This window comes from Bos grunniens, chromosome 17, assembly GCF_055505025.1.
Source record: "Bos grunniens cultivar Pamir isolate PY7600 chromosome 17, Bosgru_T2T1.0, whole genome shotgun sequence".
NCBI classification, from domain to species: domain Eukaryota; kingdom Metazoa; phylum Chordata; class Mammalia; order Artiodactyla; family Bovidae; genus Bos; species Bos grunniens.
Window position 1 is genome coordinate 11,618,563 of NC_141181.1, and position 26,076 is coordinate 11,644,638.

At 37.1% G+C, this 26,076-nt stretch overlaps 1 protein-coding gene across 1 annotated transcript in view; it reads left to right on the forward strand.

Annotated features, from left to right (window-relative positions):
- TTC29 (tetratricopeptide repeat domain 29) overlaps window positions 1-26,076 on the forward strand; it is a 279,515-nt gene that overhangs the window by 117,767 nt on the left and 135,672 nt on the right. The window contains exon 9 of the mRNA XM_086346476.1: window positions 4,977-5,068. Within this exon, the coding sequence (XP_086202602.1) occupies window positions 4,977-5,068 (92 nt within the window). The remainder of the gene's footprint in view (window positions 1-4,976; window positions 5,069-26,076) is intronic.

A 26,076-nucleotide genomic window follows, 5' to 3' on the forward strand; every position in this document is an offset into this window, starting at 1 on the left:
TGGATGCCTCTGTGAGTTTGGAGGCTTTAAGGAGGAAAACATAGCTCTTTCAGGTATGGGAAGAACCATCACATGAAAGAGGAATGGACTTATCTTGTCCCACAAAACACAACCTTGGCTAGCAGGCAGAGTATAGATTTTGATTCAACTTAACTAAAAAACTTTTTTCACGTAACTCTCCAATGATTCAGTGCCTAGTCTCACAGGAGTATAGTCTCCCATCAGGAAAATTGTTCTAGCAAAGACTAGATGAGAATTTCTCAATGGCAGTGCTATTTACATTTGGAACTGGTCACTTCTTTGTCATGGGAGAAGGGGGTATATAGGCTGTTGGGCTGCATCCCTGGCTTCTCCCAATTATGACAGCCTAAAACATGTCCAGACATTGCCAAATATCCCCTATGAGGCAAACAACCCCCGTTTGAGAACCACTCCGTTAGATAAGACTTGGGAAAACTAAGCAGGTGCTTCATTCAAATCCTTAGGAGTAGAACCTTATAACATCTTTTCAAGGTAGACTTTATTCATTTCAATGTTATACCCAAGGAAATAAAACGCACAGATACTAAGTCACTTGACACATGTCACTTAGCTCAGTAGTAAGCCTGTCTGACTCGAGTCTAAGGTATTTAAAGAAAATTTGAGCACCCAGAGGGAGATTTGATTAATTTCCCATAAGGCCCTTCCAAAGCCTGGTCAATGCCCTCAGAATAAAAGTCCCAACTGGTTTCAAGTATTGCATTAACTAAGGAAGAGAGTAGTGGGAGGAAGGTAGTAAGTGGACAAAGAAATGTGTATAGAAAATTACCAAAAATCTGAAATAAAAGAAGCGGAGATTACTGAAAATTTTGAAAAGCTACAAAATTACCATCTCAAATGGGCTAGATGCTGTAACTTATTTTAGATGTCATTTTCCATGGGTTATTTTCCTACAGAAACAATGGCAGTTTGGGTCACCAGCCAGAGTGCAGAAACCCATTTTAAACTTCATGCCACGGATCTTTATTAGTTTGAGTTGTGCATGCTCTGTGCCATGCCAGAAGGAGACAGAAAAGTATTTCCCCTCCTTTCCCTAAGCATTAAACCTTGAAACTTTGGAATGATGGGAAACCAGGCAGCCAACTGCACCATCTTTGATGTGGCATTTTCACCAAACACATTGAGCTGCCTAGAAAGTAGAAAAGACAAAAACTATGAATTTCCCTTCCCCTAGACTTAGCGACTAAATGACCACCATGACAATGAGTTTTGAATGCATCAAAATACTTTGCACCTGATATTCTTTTTTCTCTTCTCTTATCTTTGATTTGTGATGACAGAATTTAACCTTCCAGACACTAGATTTGTTTCCAACAAATTGCATGCCACAGGGATATTCAATCAAATACAGTGGATCTTTCAGATTTCCACACTGTATTTTCTCACTTAAAGTATTCTTTGTAAAGAAGATTCCACTATTTGTCTAGTGATTTAAGTTGATCGATATTCATTAATTTGCAAATTGTACCTTAATTAAAAAGCAGGTAACATAACTTACTGTAAGGTCAATATAACACATCTTTATTTTCTACACAATTTGAGTTTTTTTGAGGTATTTAATATTCATTTTTTGAATTGAAGAATAATTGATTTACAATATGTTGTTAGTTTCAGATATACAGCAAAGTGAATCAGTTTTTTTTTCAGATTATTTTCCATTATAAGTTATTACAAGATATTGAACAGTGTCCCCAAAGTTAACCTTTGTTGCTTATCTATTTTATGCATAGTAGTGTATATCTGTTAATCCTGTACTCCTAATTTATCTCTCCCTTTACTCTTTGATAATTAACAGTTTGTTTTCTATGTCTGTGACTCTGTTTCTATTTTGTACATAGATACTTTTGTATTATTTTTTGGATTCCACATATAGATGATATCCTATACTATTTATCTTTGTCTGACTTACTTCACTTAGTATGCTAATCTCTAGGGCCATCCATTTGCTGCAAATGGCGTTATTTCATTCTTCGTGGCTCAGTAGTATTCCACTGTGTACATATACAACATCTTGTTTATCCACTCATCTGTCGATGGACGTTTAGGTGGCTTCCACGTCTTGTAAACAGTGCTTCAGTGCACGTTGGCACGCGTGTATCTTTTTTTTTTTTTTTGAAGGAGATAAGCATATTCCTTTAATCCTCAAATGGGAAAGGCCTTTAAATAAGGGCCTTTATCTTTTTTTAAAAAAATACAAATTTATTTATTTTAATTGGAGGTTAATTACTTTACAATATTGTATGGCACATATCTTTTTAAATTAGAGATTTTGTCTTTTCTGGATATATGCCCAGGAGTGGGATTGCTGGATCATATGGTAGCTCTACTTTTAGTTTTTTAGGGAACCTCCCTACTATTTTCCTTAGTGGCTGCAGCAATTTACATTCCCACCAACAGTTATTTTCTACACAATTTATAATGTTATGTTATTTTTCCACATACCATATATATGTATATTATATATGTGTGTGTGTGTATATATAATGTATTCCCCTTTGGGCCAGTAATGAACTATATTTTTCACACTGCCTGTATACTTCCTATTTTTAGGTAAAGTGTTGAACCTGAGTGATGAACTCTCTCAAGTCACAAATGGAATGTGTTGTCTTTACTCTGAGGAGGGGTTCTCCAGGAGCTCTTCCCTGATAGCTGGTTAGCAGAGTCCCAGAAAATTCTCATCCCAAGTTCAAATAGCTCTCTGTATTATCTCACACCTCTCAGGGAGGTTTTCATTTCTGCTTCTGAGGAAAGCTTCTCAGGGAGATTTCTTAGGCCAGATGTGTTGGGTGTAGTAGAAGTGCATCTTGCATCCCAGTCTTCTTCCTCTAAGGTGAGTGTTCATTCAAGCCAACCCCATCATGTTCCATGAGGAAGCTTCTGTAAAACCAAGTCCAAGGTCAAAACTAGAAGCCCAGACTGAGCTGGTATTTGCCCCGGCTGCTCCCTGGGAGTGCTGCATACTTGTGTGGGAGAAGAACCATCAATACTGAAGTGTTTACCTATCTGTCTTGGGCACCTATCCTCCTAACCATGGTCAAAGGAGGCACAGTCCTAGGATAATGCTGGGTACTTCCAGATGTTACATTACTGCTTCCGGGTTCACAGTGAGCAGGGGCATGGGAGCATGGTGCAGGATAAGCAGTTGAAGCTCTGGAGAAACTTGTCTTCAGTCATTACTAATTCAGACAGCTGCGTCAGTGCAAACCTCTGTACCACTAGACTGTAAATGCCTTGAAGGTCTGTAGGCATGCTTTCTTCTCTGTAAGATTTTCCAGGGTCTAATATTGGGCTTTCCCAGTGGCTCAGCGGTAAAGAATCCACCTGTAGCACAAGAGCTGCAGGAGATCCAGGATCGATCTCTGGGTCAGGAAGATTCCCTTGGAGGAGGGCATGGCAACCATACTCCGGTATTCTTGCCTGGAGAATTCCATGGACAGAGGAGCCTGGCAGGCTATATATAATAGTCCATGGGGTCGCAAAGAGTCAGACATGACTGAAGCAACTTGGCACGCAAGCATGCAGGGTCTATCACAGCACTGGCATCCAATAACAATATTTACTGAATAAATTGTTTTTGACATAAAAATATAGTAATATTTGATCTTTAAATTTCTAGAATGTCATATAAAACATGTATAGGCCAAAAGAGACACTAGACAGTCTCTTCCTAAATATTTTGATGTTTGGATTTAATAAAGTCTCTTATAAATTCACAAAATTCAAAGATTCTGTCCTTTTACTCAGAAAGCTCTATGTCATGTCATATCAGACAGTCATTTGTGCAGGACAGAGTGAACAGAAAATTCTCAGGTTCATACAAGACTTACTAAGAGGCTTAAAAATAAGAATCGAATTGTTGAACTTCACAGGTTTAACAGGAATTACAACACCGGGTCAAGATGTATCAGTAAGTTTTAATATCAATATTATGTCAAACAGTCACTAGTAAACCACACACAGACACACACAAATTAGGAGGTATCACCATGGCCTCACTAAAATTATTTCCTAAATATTAACTTTAAGAAAGTAAAGATGAATAGCAACATTGTCTCTAACATGCAAACTTTCTAAGATGCCTAATTCAGGTTGAAGACACATCCTGAATGTCCATCTTCCCTCATGCTGACTCTCTCTCAACGCTGTCAAATGACTTTCACTAATTCTTTCTTAGAAAATGTGCAAAAAGGATTTCCATAGAGGTCTTTAGAGATTTCCTGTGTCTTCATGTGTGTAATAGGTTGGGTCAAGTAACAATGAAGGAGGAAGAAGGAATTTTATTTTCCTCCTTCTAGCCCTTGAAAAGGAAATAGAACAAAAAGGAAAATCATACCATGAGATGTCAGTGTTAAATTAAGATCATATGTTTGGCTGTGGCAGCCATAATCTTTTGATTATTGAAGAGATTGTTGGTAATGAAGTACATTTGTAAGAAATAGTTTTAGTGTATTCTGAACACGTGTACAAACTGTGAGATATGCCTCTAATAAAACGATAGATTTAGAAATTGCCTGGCACCTAAATTCATGCTTTTCAAACAGCTATTTATAGGAAGAGAAGTGATATTTAACCTACCCTAGTAGACTATTGTAATCTGCCTTATATTACCTAAGATAATAGTCCTATATTTTCAAATAATGTTGTAACCCATTCAGTTTTTATTAACACCTAAGTTATATCAATTGGAAGATTTTGGATTGTGCAGGAAAAGAATTATTTTTACAAAAGTAAGACTTCACTGTCAAGGCTCAAAGAGATCACTGTGAAACGAGTAATACAATAGATAAAAATAAACCAAACCAACATGAATTTTTAATAAAAAAATTTTATGGTGACCTGAAAAACAACTATTAATTTGGATCTTTTCTGTTTTGAAACGAAACATCAGTGAATCTGGTCATGTTATATGTTTAATATGTATTGCTCTTTCCCCATAGGTCCTCAACACTTACGGCAAAATCTCTGCAGACCTGGATGATGATCTCAGCCTGGGGAGAGCCTATGAAGCCACGGCCAAGGTCCTGCAGAGGTGAGTTTGCACATCCTTGTCTTGCTGTCACTGTGAATTCACTCAACTGTGAAAGACTTAGATTGTTTGAGGTCTGTCACTTTCCATTACTGCCTGCTTAAATTTTAAGCAGTGCCCTTCTTAAGTGACCCTTTCATCATAAGTTATTTTAAGCCAAGGTGGTATTTTTAAACTTGCACCTAAACTCTTCTTTGTCTGTTCCTCCTCCATATTATTTTATGTTTTAAATTTCTGGAAGTTTGGTGATGACCTTGAATGAGAGGAGAAAATCAGGTCACCTCTCACAGGTTAAAAAAGCAGAGAGCACATAGGCAGTATGCTTCAGTGACTGTGGTTCACCGTAACCTTTCCAGATCTCTTCTTTGAGGAAAACTTCCATTTTATGCTTCTACCATTAAGACATCCATCTCTCCTTTGAGCACATCTGGATAAACGATCAGGTGCAAAAACAATATTCCCAGTGTTTCATTTAAAACAGAAAAATTGAACAAAAATATACATAAACAACTTGTGATACAATTTTTTCCATGGAAAATATATGATATGGCATTCACTCATCATATTGTGATCGTTGTGTACTCCATTTAATCACTGCATTATATTTAGCCAAGATAGAGTAAGAATAAGAAAAGTTATCAAAGTTATGGCCTTGGTTTTTGGTATGTTACCTTATATCCAAGATATAGCTTTTAAATAGTTTTGTAGTAGTAGTATTAACTATGTAGTAGTAATACAGAGTATTACTATGTAGTAGTAATAGCACTAGTAAATATTGTTGTTATTGTTGTTTAGTCCACTTCTGTCCGACCCGCTTGCAACCCCATGGACTGTAGCCTTCCAGCCTACTCTGCCCATGGGATTTCCCAGACAAGAATACTTGACTGGGTTGCCCTTTCCTTCTCAAGGGGATCTTCCCGACCCAAGGATCGAACCTGCGTTTCCTACGTCGGCAGGCAGATTCTTTACTGCTGAGCCACCAGGGAAGCCCAGAAGTAAATATAGATTGTGTCAAATTCTGATTTGTTCCTATCTGTATTTCAGTTGTAAATACATACAACTGGTGGTGTTTTAAAAGGTAAAATTATTATTCCAAAGGCACTTAGAATGTCTAATGCGTTGAAAATGGATCTTCATTATGTAATTATCATTGCCAATATAATAATCATTAAATATTAACTAAATAATTAATTAAATATCAAAACACCAACACCAATGAAGTGTAAGGTGCCGAACAAAATAAATTAAGTGCACTGCAGTCTTCGCTGGATGAACGATTGGGACAGACATGTTTATAAGAAGGGTATGGACATATACTCTAGGAAGGCAGGGCCAGCCAGGGGTAAAGCAAGCAACCTGTGAGCATTGTGGTCCCTTCAAATGAAGGTTGATAACCGTCCTGTGGATGATCAACCTCGCTATCCCTTAAACTTTTCTTTTCCAAACAATCACTGGAAAGAAGCAGATGTTTGAACACACAAAAAAGAGATATGTAAGGATTCAATTTAATGTCTGTCTGGAGCACACCAACTCTGTACCGTTTTGTTCAGCTCATTTTGATTATTTAATTGCTTGAGTCTGCTGTGAACCCTGTTTAGAATCAGTAGGAAACAATTGGATGATTTGTCTTGCCTTGTAGCAGCAGACCTAGCCTAAGCCTAGACAGTTAAATAAATGCATCCCTTAACATGCTTATAAAATAATTTCTACAAAATGACATTGTGTTTTAATATAACCAAAGAGATAAAACTTCAGGGAAAAATCTTTTCTTCTATAACCTGTTGTATTGAGCACTAACTGTGTCACAAAACAAGCGTTGGTCTTCACCTTTGGTTACTGATAGTCTTTATAGTTATTTTTGAAACTTCTGAAAACCTGTGGTCATCTTAAAATACTTCTCACCTGTTAAACTGGGGTCTCATCTGGAATATTTTATTTTCCACTCCACGATTTGAATTTCTCATCTATATTGTATACCTTTTGATGAAGGTGAAAGAGGAGAGAGAAAAAGCTGGCTTAAAATTTAACATTCAAAAAACTAAGATCATGGCATCTTGACCCCATCACTTTATGGCAAATAGATAGGGACAAAATGAAAACGGTGACAGACTTCATTTTCTTTGGCTCCAAAACCAAGGCAGACAGTGACTGCAGCCACAAAATTAAAAGACACTTATTTGTTGGAAGTAAAGCTATGACAAAGCTAGACAGTGTATTAAAAAGCAGAGACATCACTTTGCTGACAAAGGTCGGTATAGTCAAAGCTGTAGTTTTTCCAGTAGTCACATATAGATGTAAGAGTTGGACCAAAATAAAGCTGAGCACTGAAGAATTGATTATTTCAAACTGTGGTGCTGAAGAAAAGACTCTTGAGAGTCCCTTGGACTGCAGAGATCAAACCAGTCAATCTTAAAGAAAATCAACCCTGAATATTCATTGGAAGGACTGATGCTGAACTCTAATACTTGGGCCACCTGATGGGAAGAGCTGACTCACTGGAAAAGATCCAGGTGCTGGGAAAGATCGAGGGCAGGAGGAGAAGTGGGTGACAGAGTATGAGATGGTTGCATGGCATCATGGACTCAGTGGACATGAGTTTAAGCAAAATCAATGAGATGGTGAAGGACAGGGAAGCCTAGCTTGCTGCAGTTTATGGGGTCCCAAAGAATTAGACACAACTTAGCAAGTAAATAGCAGCAATACCGTAAAACCTGAGGGGAGAGCTGAACAATTAGTTTTACGACAACAACAGTCAAATGTTTTAATTTGGCTGCTTAAGCATTATTTGATAAAAAGGGTCCACATATATATCCATATATATATATATATATATATATATATATATAAATCAACTCTACTTCAACTCTATGTATATATATATATATATATTGATTTACAACATTGTGGTAGTATCTGATATATAGCAAAGTGATACATATATATCACTTTGTTCATAAAAGAATATTTTATATTCTTTTCCATTATGGTTTGTTACAGGATATTGAATATAGTTCCCTGTGATATATAGTAGGACTTTGTTGTTTATTTTATATATGGTAGTTTGTATCTGCTAATCTGAAACTCCCATTTTATCCTTTCACCCTCTTCCCCTTTGGTAACCATAAGTTTGTTTTCTGTCTGTGAATCTGTTTCTGTTTTATAAATCCGTTTGCATCATATTTTAAATTCCACATATAAGTGATATCATGTGATATTTGTCTTTCTCTGACAACTTCACCTCATATGATAATCTCGAGGTCCATCCATGCTGCTCCGAATGGCGTTATTTCATTCTTTTTTATGACTGAGTAATATTCTGTTGCATATATATACCACATCTTTATCCATTCATCTGTTGATGGACCCTCAGGTTGCTTCCATGGCTGTTATAAATAGTGCTGCTATAAACTTTGTGGTGGATGAATCTTTTAGAATGAGAATTTTTGTCTCTTCTGGATAGAAGCTCAGGAATGGGATTGCTGGCTCATATCGTAGTTCTGTTTTTAGTTTTTTAAGCAATGTCCATACTGTTTTCCATAGTGGCTGCACTAATTTATATTCCTACCAACACTGTAGGAGAGTTCCCTTTTCTCCATACTCTCTCCACCATTTATTGTTTGTAGACTTTTTAATGTTGGCCATTCTAATCAGTGTGAGGTGATTGTAGTGTTGTTTTGCATCTCTCTAATAATTAGCAAAGTTAATCATTTTTCCATGTCTCTATTGGCCATCTGTATGTCTTCTTTGGAGAAATGTCTATTTAGGTCTTCTGCCCATTTTTGATTGAGTTGTTCATTTTTTACATATTGAGTTGTATGAAGTATTTGTATATTTTGGAAATTAAGCCCTGTTATTTGCATGGTTTACAAAGATTTTCTCACAGTCTGTAGGTTATCTTATCATTTTGTTTATGGGTTCTTTTGCTGTGCAAAAAAGTAAGTTTAATTCAGTCCCATTTGTTTAATAGCCTTGCTTTTATTTACATTGAGCTTCCCTGGTGGCTCAGACTGTAAAGCGTTTGCCTGCAGTGCGAGAGACCTGTGTTCCATCCCTGGGTCAGGAAGATCCCCTGGAGAAGGAAATGGAAACCCACTCCAGTATTCTTGCCCAGAAAATTCCATGGACAGAGGAGCCTGGTGGGCTACAGTCCATGGGGTCACAAAAGAGCTGGACCTGACTAAATGACTTCACTTATATTTACATTGACTTGCGAGACTGATCTACAAAAACATTGCTATAATTTATGTCAGAGAATGTTTTGCTCATGTTGTCTTCTAGGAGTTTTATGGTGTCATGTCTTATATTTAAATCTTTAAGCCATTTTGAGTTTATTTTTGTGAACAGTGCAAGGGATTGTTCTAATATCATTGATTTAAAAGTGGCTGTCAAAGAGGAAAAAAGGAAAACAAATTAAAAGAGATGAGGACAATCTCAGAGACCTCCAGGACAATATTAAATTCCACAACATTCAAATCATAGGAGTCCCGGAAGAAAAAGACAAAAAGAAAGATCATGAGAAAATACTTGAGGAGAAAATAGTTGAAAACTTCCCTAAAATGGAGAAGGAAATAATCACCCAAGTCCAAGAAACCCAGAGAGTCCCAAACAGAATAAACTCAAGGCGAAACACCCCAAGACACATAGTAATCAAATTAACAAAGATCAAACACAAAGAACAAATATTAAAAGCAGCAAGGGAAAAGCAACAAATAACACACAAGGGGATTACCATAAGGATAACAGCTGATCTTTCAATAGAAACTCTTCAGGACAGGAGGGAATGACAAGACATACTTAAAGTGATGAAAGAAAATAATCTACAGCCCAGATTACTGTACCCAGCAAGGATCTCATTCAAATACAAAGGAGAAATCAAAAGCTTTACAGACAAGCAAAAGCTCAGAGAATTCAACACCACCAAACCAGCTCTCCAACAAATGCTAAAGGATATTCTCTAGACAGGAGACATAAAAACGGTGTACAAACTCGAACCCAAAACAATAAAGTAAATGGCAACAGGATCATACTTAAAATAATTACCTTAAATGTAAATGGGTTGAATGCCCCAACTAAAAGACAAAGACTGGCTGAATGGATACAAAAACAAGACCCCTATATATGTTGTCTACAGAGACCCACCTCAAAACAGGGGACACATACAGACTGAAAGTGAAGGGCTGGAAAAGATATTCCATGCAAATAGAGATCAAAAGAAAGCAGGAGTAGCATTACTCATATCAGATAAAATAGACTTTAAACCAAAGGCTGTAAAAAGAGACAAAGAAGGACACTACATAATGATCAAAGGATCAATCTAAGAAGAAGATATAACAATTATAAATATATATGCACCCAACATAGGAGCACCACAATAAGACAAATGCTAACTAGTATGAAAGGGGAAATTAACAATAACACAATAATAGTGGGAGACTTTAATACCCCACTCACACCTATGGATAGATCAATTAAACAGAATATTAACAAAGAAAACAAACTTTAAATGACACAATAGACCAGTTAGACCTAATTGATATCTATAGGACATTTCACCCAAAAACAATGAATTTCACCTTTTTCTCAAGTGCACATGGAACCTTCTCCAGGAGAGATCACATCCTGGGCCATAAATCCAGCCTTGGTAAATTCAAAAAAATTGAAATCATTCCAAGCATCTTTTCTGACCACAATGCAGTAAGATTAGATCTCAATTACAGGATAAAAAATATTAAAAATACCAACATATGGAGGCTGAACAACACGCTGCTAAATAACCAACAAATCATGGAAGAAATCAAAAAGAAATCAAAATTTGCATAGAAACTAATGAAAATGAAAACACAACAACCAAAAACCTGTGGGACACTTTAAAAGCAGTCCTAAGGGGAAAGTTCATAGCAATACAGGCATACCTCAAGAAACAAGAAAAAAGTCAAATAAATAACCTAACCCTACACCTAAAGCAACTAGAAAAGGAAGAAATGAAGAACCCCAGGGTTAGTAGAAGGAAAGAAATCTTAAAAATTAGAGCAGAAATAAATGCAAAAGAAACAAAAGAGACCATAGCAAAAATCAACAAAGCCAAAAGCTGGTTCTTTGAAAGGATAAATAAAATTGACAAACCATTAGCCAGACTCATCAAGAAACAAAGAGAGAAAAATCAAATCAATAAAATTAGAAATGAAAATGGAGAGATCACAACAGACAACACAGAAATACAAAGGATCATAAGAGACTATCAACAATTATATGCCAATAAAATGGACAACGTGGAAGAAATGGACAAATTCTAGAAAAGTACAACTTTCCAAAACTGGACCAGGAAGAAATAGAAAATCTTAACAGACCCATCACAAGCACAGAAATTGAAACTGTAATCAAAAATCTTCCAGCAAACAAAAGCCCAGGTCCAGACGGCTTCACAGCTGAATTCTACCAAAAATTTAGAGAAGAGCTAACACCTATCCTGCTCAAACTCTTCCAGAAAATTGCAGAGGAAGGTAAATTTCCAAACTCATTCTATGAGGCCACCATCACCCTAATACCAAAACCTGACAAAGATCCCACAAAAAAAGAAAACTACAGGCCAATATCACTGATGAACATAGATGCAAAAATCCTTAACAAAATTCTAGCAATCAGAATCCAACAACACATTAAAAAGATCATGACCAAGTGGGCTTTATCACAGGGATGCAAGCATTCTTCAATATCCGCAAATCAATCAATGTAATACACCACATTAACAAACTGAAAAATAAAAACCATATGATTATCTCAATAGATGCAGAGAAAGCCTTTGACAAAATTCAACATCCATTTATGATAAGAACTCTCCAGAAAGCATGAATAGAAGGAACATACCTCAACATAATAAAAGCTATATATGACAAACCCACAGCAAACATGATCCTCAATGGTGAAAAATTCAAAGCATTTCCTCTAAAGTCAGGAACAAGACAAGGGTGCCCACTCTCACCACTACTATTCAACATAGTTTTGGAAGTTTTGGCCACAGCGATCAGAGCAGAAAAAGAAATAAAAGGAATCCAAATTGGAAAAGAAGAAGTAAAACTCTCACTATTTGCAGATGACATGATCCTCTATACAGAAAACCCTAAAGACTCCACCAGAAAATTACTAGAACTAATCAATGATTATAGTAAAGTTGCAGGATATAAAATCAACACACAGAAATCCCTTGCATTCCTATACACTAATAATGAGAAAACAGAAAGAGAAATTAAGGAAATAATTCCATTCACCATTGCAACGGAAAGAATAAAATACTTAGGAATATATCTACCTAAAGAAACTAAAGACCTATACATAGAAAACTATAAAACACTGGTGAAAGAAATCAAAGAGGACACTAATAGATGGAGAAATGTACCATGTTCATGGATTGGAAAAATCAATATAGTGAAAATGAGTATACTACCCAAAGCAATTTATAGATTCAATGCAATCCCTATCAAGCTACCAACGGTATTCTTCACAGAGCTAGAACAAATAATTTCACAATTTGTATGGAAATACAAAAAACCTCGAATAGCCAAAGCAATCTTGAGAAAGAAGAATGGAACTGGAGGAATCAACCTACCTGACTTCAGGCTCTACTACAAAGCCACAGTCATCAATACAGTATGGTACTGGCACAAAGACAGAAATATAGATCAATGGAACAAAATAGAAAGCCCAGAGATAAATCCACGCACATATGGACACCTTATCTTTGACAAAGGAGGCAAGAATATACAATGGATTAAAGACAATCTCTTTAACAAGTGGTGCTGGGAAAACTGGTCAACCACTTGTAAAAGAATGAAACTAGAACACTTTCTAGCACCATACACAAAAATAAACTCAAAATGGATTAAAGATCTAAATGTAAGACCAGAAACTATAAAACTCCTAGAGGAGAACATAGGCAAAACTCTCTCCGACATACATCACCGCAGGGTCCTCTATGACCCACCTCCCAGAATATTGGAAATAAAAGCAAAAATAAACAAATGGGACCTAATTGAACTTAAAAGCTTCTGCACAACAAAGGAAACTATTAGCAAGGTGAAAAGGCAGCCCTCAGAATGGGAGAAAATAATAGCAAATGAAGCAACTGACAAACAACTAATCTCAAAAATATACAAGCAACTCCTGCAGCTCAATTCCAGAAAAATAAATGACCCAATCAAAAAATGGGCCAAAGAACTAAATAGACATTCCTCCAAAGAAGACATACAGATGGCTAACAAACACATGAAAAGATGCTCAACATCACTCATTATCAGAGAAATGCAAATCAAAACCACTATGAGGTACCATTTCACGCCAGTCAGAATGGCTGCGATCCAAAAGTCTACAAGCAATAAATGCTGGAGAGGATGTGGAGAAAAGGGAACCCTCTTACACTGTTGGTGGGAATGCAAACTAGTATAGCCACTATGGAGAACAGTGTGGAGATTCCTTAAAAAACTGAAATAGAACTGCCATACAACCCAGCAATCCCACTGCTGGGCATACACACCCAGGAAACCAGAATTGAAAGAGACACGTGTACCCCAATGTTCGTTGCAGCACTGTTTATAATAGGCAGGACATGGAAGCAATCTAGATGTCCATCAGCAGATGAATGGATAAGAAAGCTGTGGTACATATACACAATGGAGTATTACTCAGCCATTAAAAAGAATACATTTGAATCAGTTCTAATGAGGTGGATGAAACCAGAGCCTATTATACAGAGTGAAGTAAGCCAGAAAGAAAAACACCAATACAGTATACTAATGCATATATATGGAATTTAGAAAGATGGTAATGACAACCCTGTATGCGAGACAGCAAAAGAGACACAGATGTATAAAACAGTCTTTTGGACTCTATGGGAGAGGGAGGGGGGATGATTTGGGAGAATGGCATTAAAACATGTATAATATCATATAAGAAATGAATTGCCAGTCCAGGTCCAATGCAGGATACAGGAAGCTTGGGGCTGGTGCACTGGGATGACCCAGAGGGATGGTATGGGGAGGGAGGTGGGAGGGGGGTTCAGGGTGGGGAACATGTGTACACCTGTGGTGGATTCATGTTGATGTATGGCAAAACCAATACAGTATTGTAAAGTAAAAAATAATAATAATAATAATAAAATTTTTTAAAAATAAAAATAAAAAATAAAAGTGGCTGTTCAACTTTCTGAACACAACTTGCTAAAGAGACTTTTTCTCCACTGTACTTTCTTTGTCAAAGATTAATTGACAATAGGTGTGTTGGTTTACTTCTGGGCTCTCTATTTTGTTCCATTAATACATTCGTCTGCTCTTGTACAAATAGCACACTCTTTTAATTACTTTAGCTTTGTAGTATTGTCTTAAATCTTGGATGGTTGTGGCTCCTGCTTTGTTGTTTTTGCTCAAGATTTCTATGGCAATTCTGGGTATTTTATGGCTGCATATAAATTCTAAGATTATATGTTTTAATTCTATGAAAAATGTCATGGGTAATTTGATAGGGATCTCATTAAATCTGTAGAGTGCTTTGGGAAGTATGGCCATTTTAAACACTATTAATTCCTCCAATCCAAGAGTATGGGTTATCTTTCCATCTCTTTGTATTGTCTTCAATTAATCAGTGTTATATAATTCTCAGCATATAGATCTTTCACCTTTGTAGGGTTTATTCCTAAGTATTTTATTTTTTGATATGTTTAAAAGAGATTTTTTAGCATGTTGTTCTTACTGTTTTTACGTGTTGTTGGATTCAGTTTGCTAATATTTTGTGAAGAATTTTTGCATCTACACTTATAAAAAATATTGGCCTTTAATTTTCTTTTTTGGTACTATCTTTGTCTGGTTTTGGTATCAGGGTAATGCCTTTATAGAATGATATTGGGGGGTATCCCCTTCTTTCAGTCTTTTGGAAGAGTTTGATAAGGATTGGTATGAATTCTTTGTATGTTCAGTAGAATTCCACATTAAAGCCATCTGGGACTGACTTTAGTTTGCAGGGAGTTTTGTTTTTATTTCTGTTTTTACATATTCTATTTCACTTCCAGTGATCAGTAACTTCAAATTACTGTTTCTTCTTGATTCAGCTTTGGTGTCCTGTATGTTTCTAGAAGCTAGTTCATTTTTCTAGACTGTCAAATTCGTTGGCATATTGATCGTTATTCATAGTATTCTCTTATTTTTCTGAATTTCTGTGGTATCAGTTGTTATTTATCCTCTTTCATTTCTTATTTTGTTTATTTGGGTCCTCTCTGCACAACCAGAGCACTCCCACTGGGAGAGAAGCCACTGAGTATTCCTCCTCAGGGACTGTCCACCAGGAAGTGAGTTCTGTGGTGTCCCCTGCCGTTCATTGTGTGGGCTTACAAAGTGCATTGTGTGGGGAACTGCTCTTGACAGTGCCTCAACCATGGGAATGCAGGCAGTGTGCCCTGGTGTCCCTGAGGCACTGCATTCACAAAGCCACCAGTGTAGATGTGTAGGCACAGATCCACTGAGGTCGGGTGCCAGAACCACAGTAATGCCAATACCACACTGTTTCAATTACTGTAGCTTTGTAATATTGTCTGAAGTCTGGGAGGGTTATGCCTCCTGCCTGGACCTGCCGTGGGAGCTATGGAAGCATCCCAGACCCTGGCCCCATCCCAGTGTGTGTGTATCCTCAGAGTCTGCAGTGACTAACCCCAGCAGCAGCAGTGGCAAAAATTCACAGATCACACAACCATGTGGAGAGGATTCAGATTTCAGCTCTGCTTCCTAAGTGGTGTGGCCTCTGGGGATTGGCTCTGATTTCAGCCCTGCTCCCATGTGTGGGCAACCTTCTGGCACCTGCATGTTGCCAAACTTGTAGGAGCAGAGCCACACCAGCTCTGCTGGCACACAGAGAGGGGACCCCTGCCCCTCCCTCTGTGTGCCTGTTAATAGTAATGCTTCACTTCTAGACTCCTTCTGAATATACCCCCAACTTGCAGTCTGTCCCACCCTCTAGCCCCTTTAGGCTGTCTCTGCACAGCCAACCCCAGTCCTTCCCCCAGGTCTGTCCCCTGAAGCCTGGGTTTCAGCACTCAGCTCCTGTGCACACCAGCAAATATGCATCTTGGGCTGGGGAGTGCAGCGAGGGGACTCAGACCATCTGTGCAGGTCTCTCTCTCTCTCTCTCTCTCTGTTCTACCTGCTGCAAGATGGTTGCTGCACTCTTGTCTAAGCCTCTGAGGCTGCCTTTCTGTCCAGCTGATCTCCTTACCGGTGAAGAGGCTTCTCGGAGTGAGAGAACTCTTCCTCTTTCACAGTTCCCTCCTCAGGACACAGGTCCTATAACGGTTCCTTTGCCCTCCTTTTTTCATCCTACCTAGATATGTGGTAATCTTTCTTACAATTTTGGCTGTCAGAGATCTTCTGCCAGCATTCAGTAGGCATTCTGTCAGAACTGTTTCACATGTAGGTGTATTTTTGATGTATTTGTGGAAGAATGTGATCTCCTTCTATTCCACCATCTTGATTGGAGACTCTCGGATCCAGCTATATTTGATTTATCATGAAGTATGACGTGTTTTGGGGAGGATAGAGGCAACCGAGTAACAGCAATCTAATAACTGTTAGAGTAGTCTAACAACCTGCCTTGGGGAAAACATATAATGGACAATAAAATGTATTCTCAGCTCACTTTTATACTAAATGAAGTTAATTCCTCTTGCAAGAATTCCTATCTACTAAAATACCAATGAAGTCATCAGTGATTTGTATGGTAGATATGGGTTCTTAATTGTATAAATGTGATACAATGGTAAAGAATCCACCTGCCAATGCAGGAGACACAGGTTCTATCTCTGGGTCAGGAAGATCCCCTGGAGGAGGAAATGGCAAATCACTGTATTCTTGCCTGGGAAATTCCATGAACAGAGGAGCCTGGTGGGCTACAGTCCACGGGGTCACAAAGGATTGAACTTGACTGAACACATGCGTAGCCAGGTAATGCACAGAAGAGTACAGAAAAGGGTTCCTCCAAGGTCTTGAAGAAAGTGTCCCAAGGCCACTGTAAGCTTTCCAATCCAAATCTGCCATTTTGCAGCTTTTTTTTGCTGTTTTTGGAGTACCAAGCAGGGCAGTGTAAACCACGGCATATTCTTTCACTATTTGTGCAAAGTAACTCTAGAAACGTTTCAAAAACAAAAATTCTATACCTGCAGGAAAACAGCACCCTAGATACCTGATTGTTGTTGTTGTTTAGTCACTAAGTCATTTCCGACTCTTTTGTGAGCCCGCCAGGCCCCTCTGTCCATGGGATTTTCCAGGCAAGAATACTGGAGTAGCTTGCCATTTCCTTCTCCTGGGGATCTTCCCAACCCAGGGATCAAACTCATGAGATATCTGATACACATTATTAAATTGAGTCCACTCATCACCACAAATACTTTGATATACATTCTGTGTTCATTTTTAGAAAATTTCACTTCAAGAGCTTAGTGTTCTCTGGCATGTACCTGCATACATACACACACACACACACACACACACACCCTTTCATAGTCCTAAACTGTCCTCAGATTAGCAGGAACATGCAAGATGTGGAGCACAACCAAAATAGAGGAAATTATGGTGGTGGCGACTGGAAAATAAATCAAGCTGCATATGAAGCTTAGCATCATCTCTAAATCTCTCTCTCCTACCCTGTGCAATTGCACAAGTTTCACTAATGGGAGTCCTATCTCTATAAACATATTTCATCTCTTTAAAGGAAATGGAAGAGGATAGCCATGTCTAGGATAAGTGTGTGTTTAAGGCCATCAACTGAGCGTGCATGAAAGGTGAATAAGCTGCAAGGCTGGGAGGTTCTAAAATGGTTATAAGAATTTATACTAAGCTTTCAATTGGAAAACATGCCACATTCCCTCAAGACTAGGGACTTGGTAATACAGTAGCCTGTTTGGTAATGGTAGACTCAGCCCTGGTGTTAGGGTTATTGATGAAGGTTTTAATAGTGAGCGGGGCTTGTTATTTTTGCTGTTGGTCTGAATAATATTAATTGCACAGGGGTTTAAGTAGCATAACAGAAAATAAGCATTTACAATGTCTTTTCCCTCCTACTTGGAATCTAGTGAAAAAAAAGTCAGTGTTCTAAAATGAGAACAATTGCCTATGACACAGCTATAAAAGCCAGAATTATAGTCCATAAAACAAAGACAGACTGAGTTGAGAAATTACCAAGTAAATATTATTATTACATAGATAAACAATTTGAGTAAATACAGAGGGAAATATCTTTATTTTCCTTATGGCATTTTCCCGCCTTGTTTACTGAAATTCTTCAAATAATCAGAATGATTTTTTTTTTAAATCTAGGGGAAAAAATCACAAAAATGAGAGTTGTTGAAGACATACTGGTCACCACTAGTCCATCTCTGGGTTTATTCCTTACCAAATGTAAATTTTTTTGCAAACTCGGGTTAAATTATTTCCTTGAAAACTTTCCACAGTGGAGATCTTTAAATCAATCAGTACAAAGTTTCAAGTGTGAAAATTGCATTTCTGTTATAGCTGAAAATTAATTTCTTCTTGCTTGAGAGAAATGACATGCCCTAGTAATTTTCATATATTCTTTAAAATGGAACATCCAGGCTTTGATGCGAAATTTCCTAAAAATGACCCTGAAACATACATCAAAACATTTCTATTAATTCATGAAATTAAGAATAGCTTTTTACATTTTCTCCTGTCACTGATTCCATTTGCCTTATTACTTTCATCTGTGGCCCACAAACTTGGTGGCACAATCAACAAACCCCTCAGTGGCTGTTTCATCTCTGCTCTATTTGATTTCTTCTCTCTGAGTAAATGATTAAGTTTTCATGCATTGGTTCAACCAAAATCTATGTTCACTCAACCACATCCTTTATTGATTACTTCTACTGCAAACAGTAGGCCAAGTGTGATATACATAATTGGACAGTTGTCAGGGGATGTGGGTGTTAACAGTCCTGTTTTCCCAGTTGGAAACTGGAATCACCTTGATACACAAATATTCTGCACTATTTCATTCTCATTCTTTGGACCGAGGAGTCCTGTTCCTCAGAATATATGTTTTTAACTCTCTAAGGTCTGGTTGAATGAATTTAATGATTATACCATATAATATGCTGTTCCAGTTGCACCTGTGCACTGCATATAGAAAACTGGAATTAATATTTGTCTAACATTTTAACCTTGTCCTTTAACTTATACAAATAATCTGTAGCTTTCCCATAAGAAAATATTTGACTCTTCCCCTTGCAAAGAAAGACTGGTTTCTAAATCTATTGCTAACTTTTAAATGTGCAAATCCTTTAAGCAGCATATAATGCTTATATTTCAGATGTTATATTAACAATTATACTGGCTTTAGCACTGCACATTCATTGAGTGGGGCACACAATTTATAGTAGAAAGCCTTTTTCTCTAGCATTATTTGTTAGAGCAAGTTCCAGATAATTTTGGACGTGTTGGGGATCTGTAGCTCCTTTGGGAGAAAAACAACTTGCCTCACCTGGCAGTAGTTGTATTTATCCTGTTTTGTGTTTCTTGTTCACTGAGCTTGTTTTTTTGTTTGTGTATATTGCAGTTTAACAATCCTCAGCCGTTCAAACCTCATGCAAAATGTTCTTCCATCAAAAATAGATCAGCTTTCAGAAACACACATATAAAAAGCTTCAGTGAACCCATTTTTACTACATAAAAATAATAATTTCCCCTATGGTTTTGATAAATAGTTACACAAAGTCTTCACTATCTCATTTCATCCATTTTTTCTTGAACATTACACTTCAAGAAAGATCTTTGAGAGTTAAATTAATATGATCAATTTAGTCCTAGAAATCTGCAAATTTGCTTAAAATTCTAAGTAAAATAATTATTTTATTTACTAATTTGCCTATACTGTCAAGCTTTCTCAATATCATTTCAGTTGTTCCACAAAACAAATAGTATAAAGTAATGAGTGCACCTCTCATGATATCTGCATTTGGAATATTCCCGAAACATTTCATGATTTTTTTTTTTGGAGAACTGAACTATTCCTACATGTGGAAGAAGATTATTCATAATTTTGTTATAAAAAAGTGAGAACAGAATCATAAAATGCAATATTTACAACATCAGTAATATAAAATTCCATTCCATTTCTGAAACACAGAACATTCTTTTACCAATAAGAAAGGAAAAAAAGAATGCATTGGCAGTATCTGATACTCAGGTAAACAGTGTTAGTTCTTTTACTCTGTCCCCTGGAAAATAGATACCAAGACTTTATGTGCCTGTCTTGCAGAGTATGTGTTCAAATTATGGTATTTAATTCATTGCATAATGGAAGATTTTCAGAAAACAGTGCTTAGCTAAATTGATTTTCTTCTCAGCTATTGACAAATAATACACATAGCAGAGCTATGGGTCTGATAGCTTTTTATTTCACTGAGGGGTAATAATAATGCTGGTGTGTGTCTGTTAGTTGCTTAGTCATGAACCCTTTGCGACACCATAGACTGTAGCCCACCAGGCTCCTCTGTCCATGGGGTTCTCCAGGCAAGAATACTGGAGTGGGTTGCCTATTCCTTCTCCAGGGGATCTTCCTGACCCCAGGATTGAACCTGGGTCTCCTACATTGCAGGCAGATTCTTTACCATCTGAGCTATCATTTATTGAATTTTTACTGTGTGCCAAGCTATCCATATATGTAATTTTTCATCTCGCAATACATATGACCATTTCAAAAATGAGGACACGGAAGCTAAGAAATAGTGCAGATGTCATCAAAGTTATTTATCTAAGAGGCCAAGCTGGGATTCAAGCTTAGACCTTTCTACCATCTACCATAGCACATATCATGATTTTAAAGCAATTTAATTTAGTTTTACAAGTATACCACAGCTTATCTATGAAAATGGATGTTGTTCCCAACAAATCTTGGGAGGTTATGCAAGTTTATACCTCTAATCCTGCCACTATCTTTAAAAAATTAAACTCTTGAAGTTCTTTCTGAGCTTGTGGCATGTCCTTTTGAATAGCTCCTATTCAACATCAGGGTCTTTCCCAAGGAGTCAGTTCTTCCCATTAGGTGGCCAATGTATTGGAGTTTCAGCTTCAGCATCAGTCTTTCTAATGAATATTCAGGACTGATTTTCTTTAGGATTGACTGGTTGGATCTCCTTGCAGTCCAAGGGACTCTCAAGAGTCTTCTCCAACACCACAGTTCAAAAGCATCAATTCTTTGGCATTTGGCTTTCTTTATAGTCCAATTCTCATATCCATACATGATTAATGGAAAAACCATAGCTTTGACTAGATGGACCTTTGTTGGTAAAGTAATGTCTCTGCTTTTTAATATTCTGTCTAGGTTGGTCATAGCTTTTCTTCCAAGGAACAAGCGTCTTTTAAATTCATGGCTGCAGTCACCATCTGCAGTGATTTTAGAGCCCAAGAAAATAAAGTCTGTCACTGTTTCCATTGTTTCCCCCTCTATTTACCATGAAGTAATGGGACCAGATGCCATGATCTTAGTTTTCTGAATGTTGAATTTTAAGCCAACTTTTTCACTCTCCTCTTTCACTTTCATCAAAAGGCTCTTCAGTTCTTCTTCACTTTCTGCCATAAGGGTGGTGTTATCTGCATATCTGAGGTTATTGATATTTCTCCTGGCAATCTTGATTTCAGCTTGTGCTTCATCCAGTCAGCATGTCACATGATGTATTCTGCGTATAAGTTAAATAAGAAGGGTAACAATATATAGCCTTGACGTTCTCCTTTCCTGATTTGGAACCAGTCTGTTGTTCCATGACCAGTTCTAACTATTGTTTCTTGACCTGCATATGGATTTCTCAAGAGGTAGGTCAAATGTTCTGGTATTCCCATCTCTTGAAGAATTTTCCACAGTTTGTTGTGATCCACACAGTCAAAGGTTTGGGATAGTCAATAGAGCAAAAGTAGATGTTTTTCTGGAACTCTCTTGCTTTTTCGATGATCCAGTGGAGGCTGGCAATTTGACCTCTGGTTTCTCTGCCTTTTCTAAAACCAGCTTGAACATCTGGAAGTTCATGGTTCAAGTACTGTTGAAGCCTGGCCTGGAGAATTTTGAGCAGTACTTTGCTGGTGTGTGAGATGAGTGCAATTGTGTGGTAGTTTGAACATTCTTTGGCATCGCCTTTCTTTGGGATTGGAATGAAAAGTGACCTCTTTCAGTTCTGTGGCCACTGCTGAGTTTTCCAAATTTGCTGGCATATTGAGTACAGCACTTTCACAGCATCATCTTTTAGGATTTGAAATAGCTCAATTGGAATTCCATCACCTCCACTAGCTTTGTTTGTAATGATGTTTCCTAAGGTCCACTTGACTTCTCACTCCAGGATGTCTGGCTCTAGGTGAATTATCACACTATCGTGGTTATCTGGGTCATGAAGACCTTTTTTGTATATCTCCTCCATGTATTCTTGCCACCTCTTCTTAGTATCTTCTTCTTCTGTTAGGTCCATACTATTTCTGTCCTTTATTGTACCCATCTTTGCATGAAATGTTCCCTTGATATCTCTCATTTTCTTGAAGAGATCTCTAGTCTTTCCCATTCTATTGCTTTCCTCTATTTCTTTGAATTGATCACTTAGGAAGGCTTTCTTATCTCTCCTCACTGTTCTTTGAAACTGTCCATTTAAAGAGGTATATTTTTCCTTTTCTCCTTTGCCTTTGACTTCTCTTCTTTTCTCAGCTATTTGTAAGGCCTCCTCAGACAACCATTTTGCCTTTTTGCACTTATTTTTCTTGGGGATGGTTTTGATCCCTGTCTCATGTACAGTGTCACCAACCTCTGCTTATAGTTCTTTGGGCACTCTGTCTATCAGATCTAATCCCTTGAATCTATTTCTCAGATCCACTGTATAATCGTAATGATTTGATTTAAGTCATATCTGAATGGTCTAGTGATTTTCCTTACTTTCTTCAATTTAAGTCTGAATTTGGCAATAAGGAATTCATGATCTGAGCCACAGTCAGCTCCCCGTCTTGTTTTTGCTGACTGTATAGAGCTTCTCCATCTTTGGCTGCAAAGAATATAATCAATCTGACTTTGGTGTTGATCATCTGGTGATGTTCGTGTGTATAGTCTTCTCTTGTGTTGTTGGCATTTGCTATAACCAGTGCGTTTCCTTGGCAAAATTCTGCTAGATGACTTTAGTGATACAGATTTCACTGCTGAGGGACACCTGCAAAAACAAACTACCATTCACCCATTATAAACTTTTTAAAGGTTTTATTTTTTTGTAACAGCTTTATTGAGATATAATTCCTCTACCATACAATTCACCCCTCTTTTTTGACATTAAAGACTAGTTTTATTAAATGTTTAGTATAGATCAAAGACTGTGGATTAATGATATGCAGTTTTTCCTCAGAGCTGCTGTGTTTATTTCCATATGGATCACAGAAAAATATCATTTAGATAAACTAGCTCATTTTAGTCAATGTTTCAAGGCAGGTTGACATGTTTTCCAAGGTGAATATGAGTTCTAATCTTAGATAATTCCTCCTTGGTATAAACATAATTTTCTAACTCACTTTAATTGACTTTGTGAAGAAGCCAAACAAATTTTAATTTTCCTAATGGTGATGCTAACACACACACCCCATTATATGATAATGGGGTTATTTTTATGAAAATCTAAATGTATGAAAATGTTTTGCATTAACTTATTTATTCCGTGTTCTTGTCTGGAGAATCCCAGGGATGGGGGAGCCTGGTGGGCTGCCGTCTATGGGGTCGCACAGAGTCGGACACGACTGAAGTGACTTAGCAGCAGCAGCAGCAGCAGCATTTATTCCATATATGACCATTTCTGGTGTGACAGATCTCAAGGCCTTACCACTAATAATCAAATATTATCTTTTACATTACTTTGTCAAGAAGTGCTTTTCCAACTATTTATTATAGTAATAGCTCATCAATTACTGATTGTAGACATTCATGGAAGAAATGATTCTGCAGTGAGTTCTATTTGTTCAGAGATTTGGGTGAATATTAGAGTTCGCTGTTTTAACTGCAACCAGGAAAATGAAGGCCATTTTGCAAATGAATGTATAAAGTGAGAACTGTTAATATTTTGATGCCCAACATACAAAGAGAACAGTGCTGGATATTTGATTGCTTTATGGCTATACACACATGACATAAACAGAAACATGAAAAATTAGGTAAGTTAACTTTTGCATAAAATTAAGTTCAGTCAATTCAGGTAGAGATTTATTAGAACCATAAATAATTAGACCAGTTTTAGAGTTTTTTGATCTCATTATGTCCTAGTCATTTCATGTATATACATATAAATTCAATGTGAATTTCACACTTCCTAGAAATTTTAAATCAAAAAGTCATTAACCAGTGAACTAACTGAATCCACTATACTGAACAAGTAGCTTTATTTTCAGATTTCACTGAATCTAACATTCTTTCTATTGGACTATACATTGTACATATCCAATAAATAAAATATTCCAATTAAACTGTGACATAATGCTTTCTTTTTGCTTAGAATTTGTATTTTATACTTAATAAGAGAGATGTTTTATTTACAATAAGTATTTTTACAATGATTCTTGAGAATTCTTGTAAAAAGAAACTATAAACAAAGTAAATTCATATTCTTTGAACATCTTTGCATTCAAAGTCCAGTTCTTCTGAATCACCATTAAACTCAAATTGTCAGTATTTTTTTCTCATCCATATCTTTTGTATGTCATCAAGAACATTGGTGCTATGTAGCCTTTCCTCAAATAGGGCTCCAGTGTCCCCTGCCTTCAGTATTTCTTCCAAGTCATGGGCTACTAATCTGCCAGTCTTGAAGCTGGTACTTTCTTATATTCCAGGATTTCAGAAAACAACCAGTCCTCACATTTCGTTCTGAAATTATCATTAAATAGTTGTCAACAGAAGGATCAAGGCATTATGATCATGAGTCATGTCCAAAGACATGGACAAGTTCAGCAACAACTGTGACTTGACCACTCCTGTCTATGAAAAACTATAAGATGCCACCTGTTCTCAGGGAGGGATCTCAATTTAGGGAATGTTAAAATATGGGAAAGTGCGTGTTTTAGAATCAGTGAAATATGGTTTTAATATTGCTGAATTTTTCTATAGTTGCAATAATTAAAAATTTTGTTAGTAAAACTTCTCCATATGCCATACAACACCCTATCTGGAGCTCCTCTGAGTAAATCTTTGCCGTATAAACATAAAGAAATGCCCTTCTTGGGCTTTCCTGGTGGCTCAGATGGTAAAGAGTCTGCCTGCAATACAGGAGACCTGGGTTCAATACTTGGGTTGGGAAGACCCCCCTAGAGAAGGAAATGGCAACCCACTCCAGTATTCTTGCCTGGAGAATTCCATGGATAGAGGACCCTGGTGGGCTACATTCAATGGGGTTGCAAAGAGTCAGACATGACTGAGTGACAAACACATTTTCATGCAAGATCGCAAAACAAGCTCTGAGTTTCAGAATTTCATCTTGTTATTTATTAAGGGTCAGAGCACAGATGCTCACTGGTAACTGCTGACCTATGAAAGCAAAGAAAGGTGGTTCTAGGAAATCAGAGACATTCAGGAGTAGGGGTTTTCCTTTGTTATGCTCCTTTAAAGAATACAATGACGGTGTTTTCTGTTATTTTAAAAACCTCTAAATTTTGGATTTTGTCACTTCAATAAAAAATATCAACATTTCTGAGATGATTTAACAATGGAATGTGTATCATCTTAGATTCATCATTCTTTTTTAGGAATTGACCCCAAAAATGTCAGATATTCAAAAGATATTTAATTTCTTCAGGATGATTTTTTTAAAATTTTATTTTATTTTTAAACTTTACAATATTGTATTGGTTCTGCCATATATCGAAATGAATCCGCCACAGGCATACATGTGTTCCCCATCCTGAACCCTCCTACCTCCTCCCTCCCCATACCATCCCTCTGGGTCGTCCCAGTGCACCAGTTCCAAT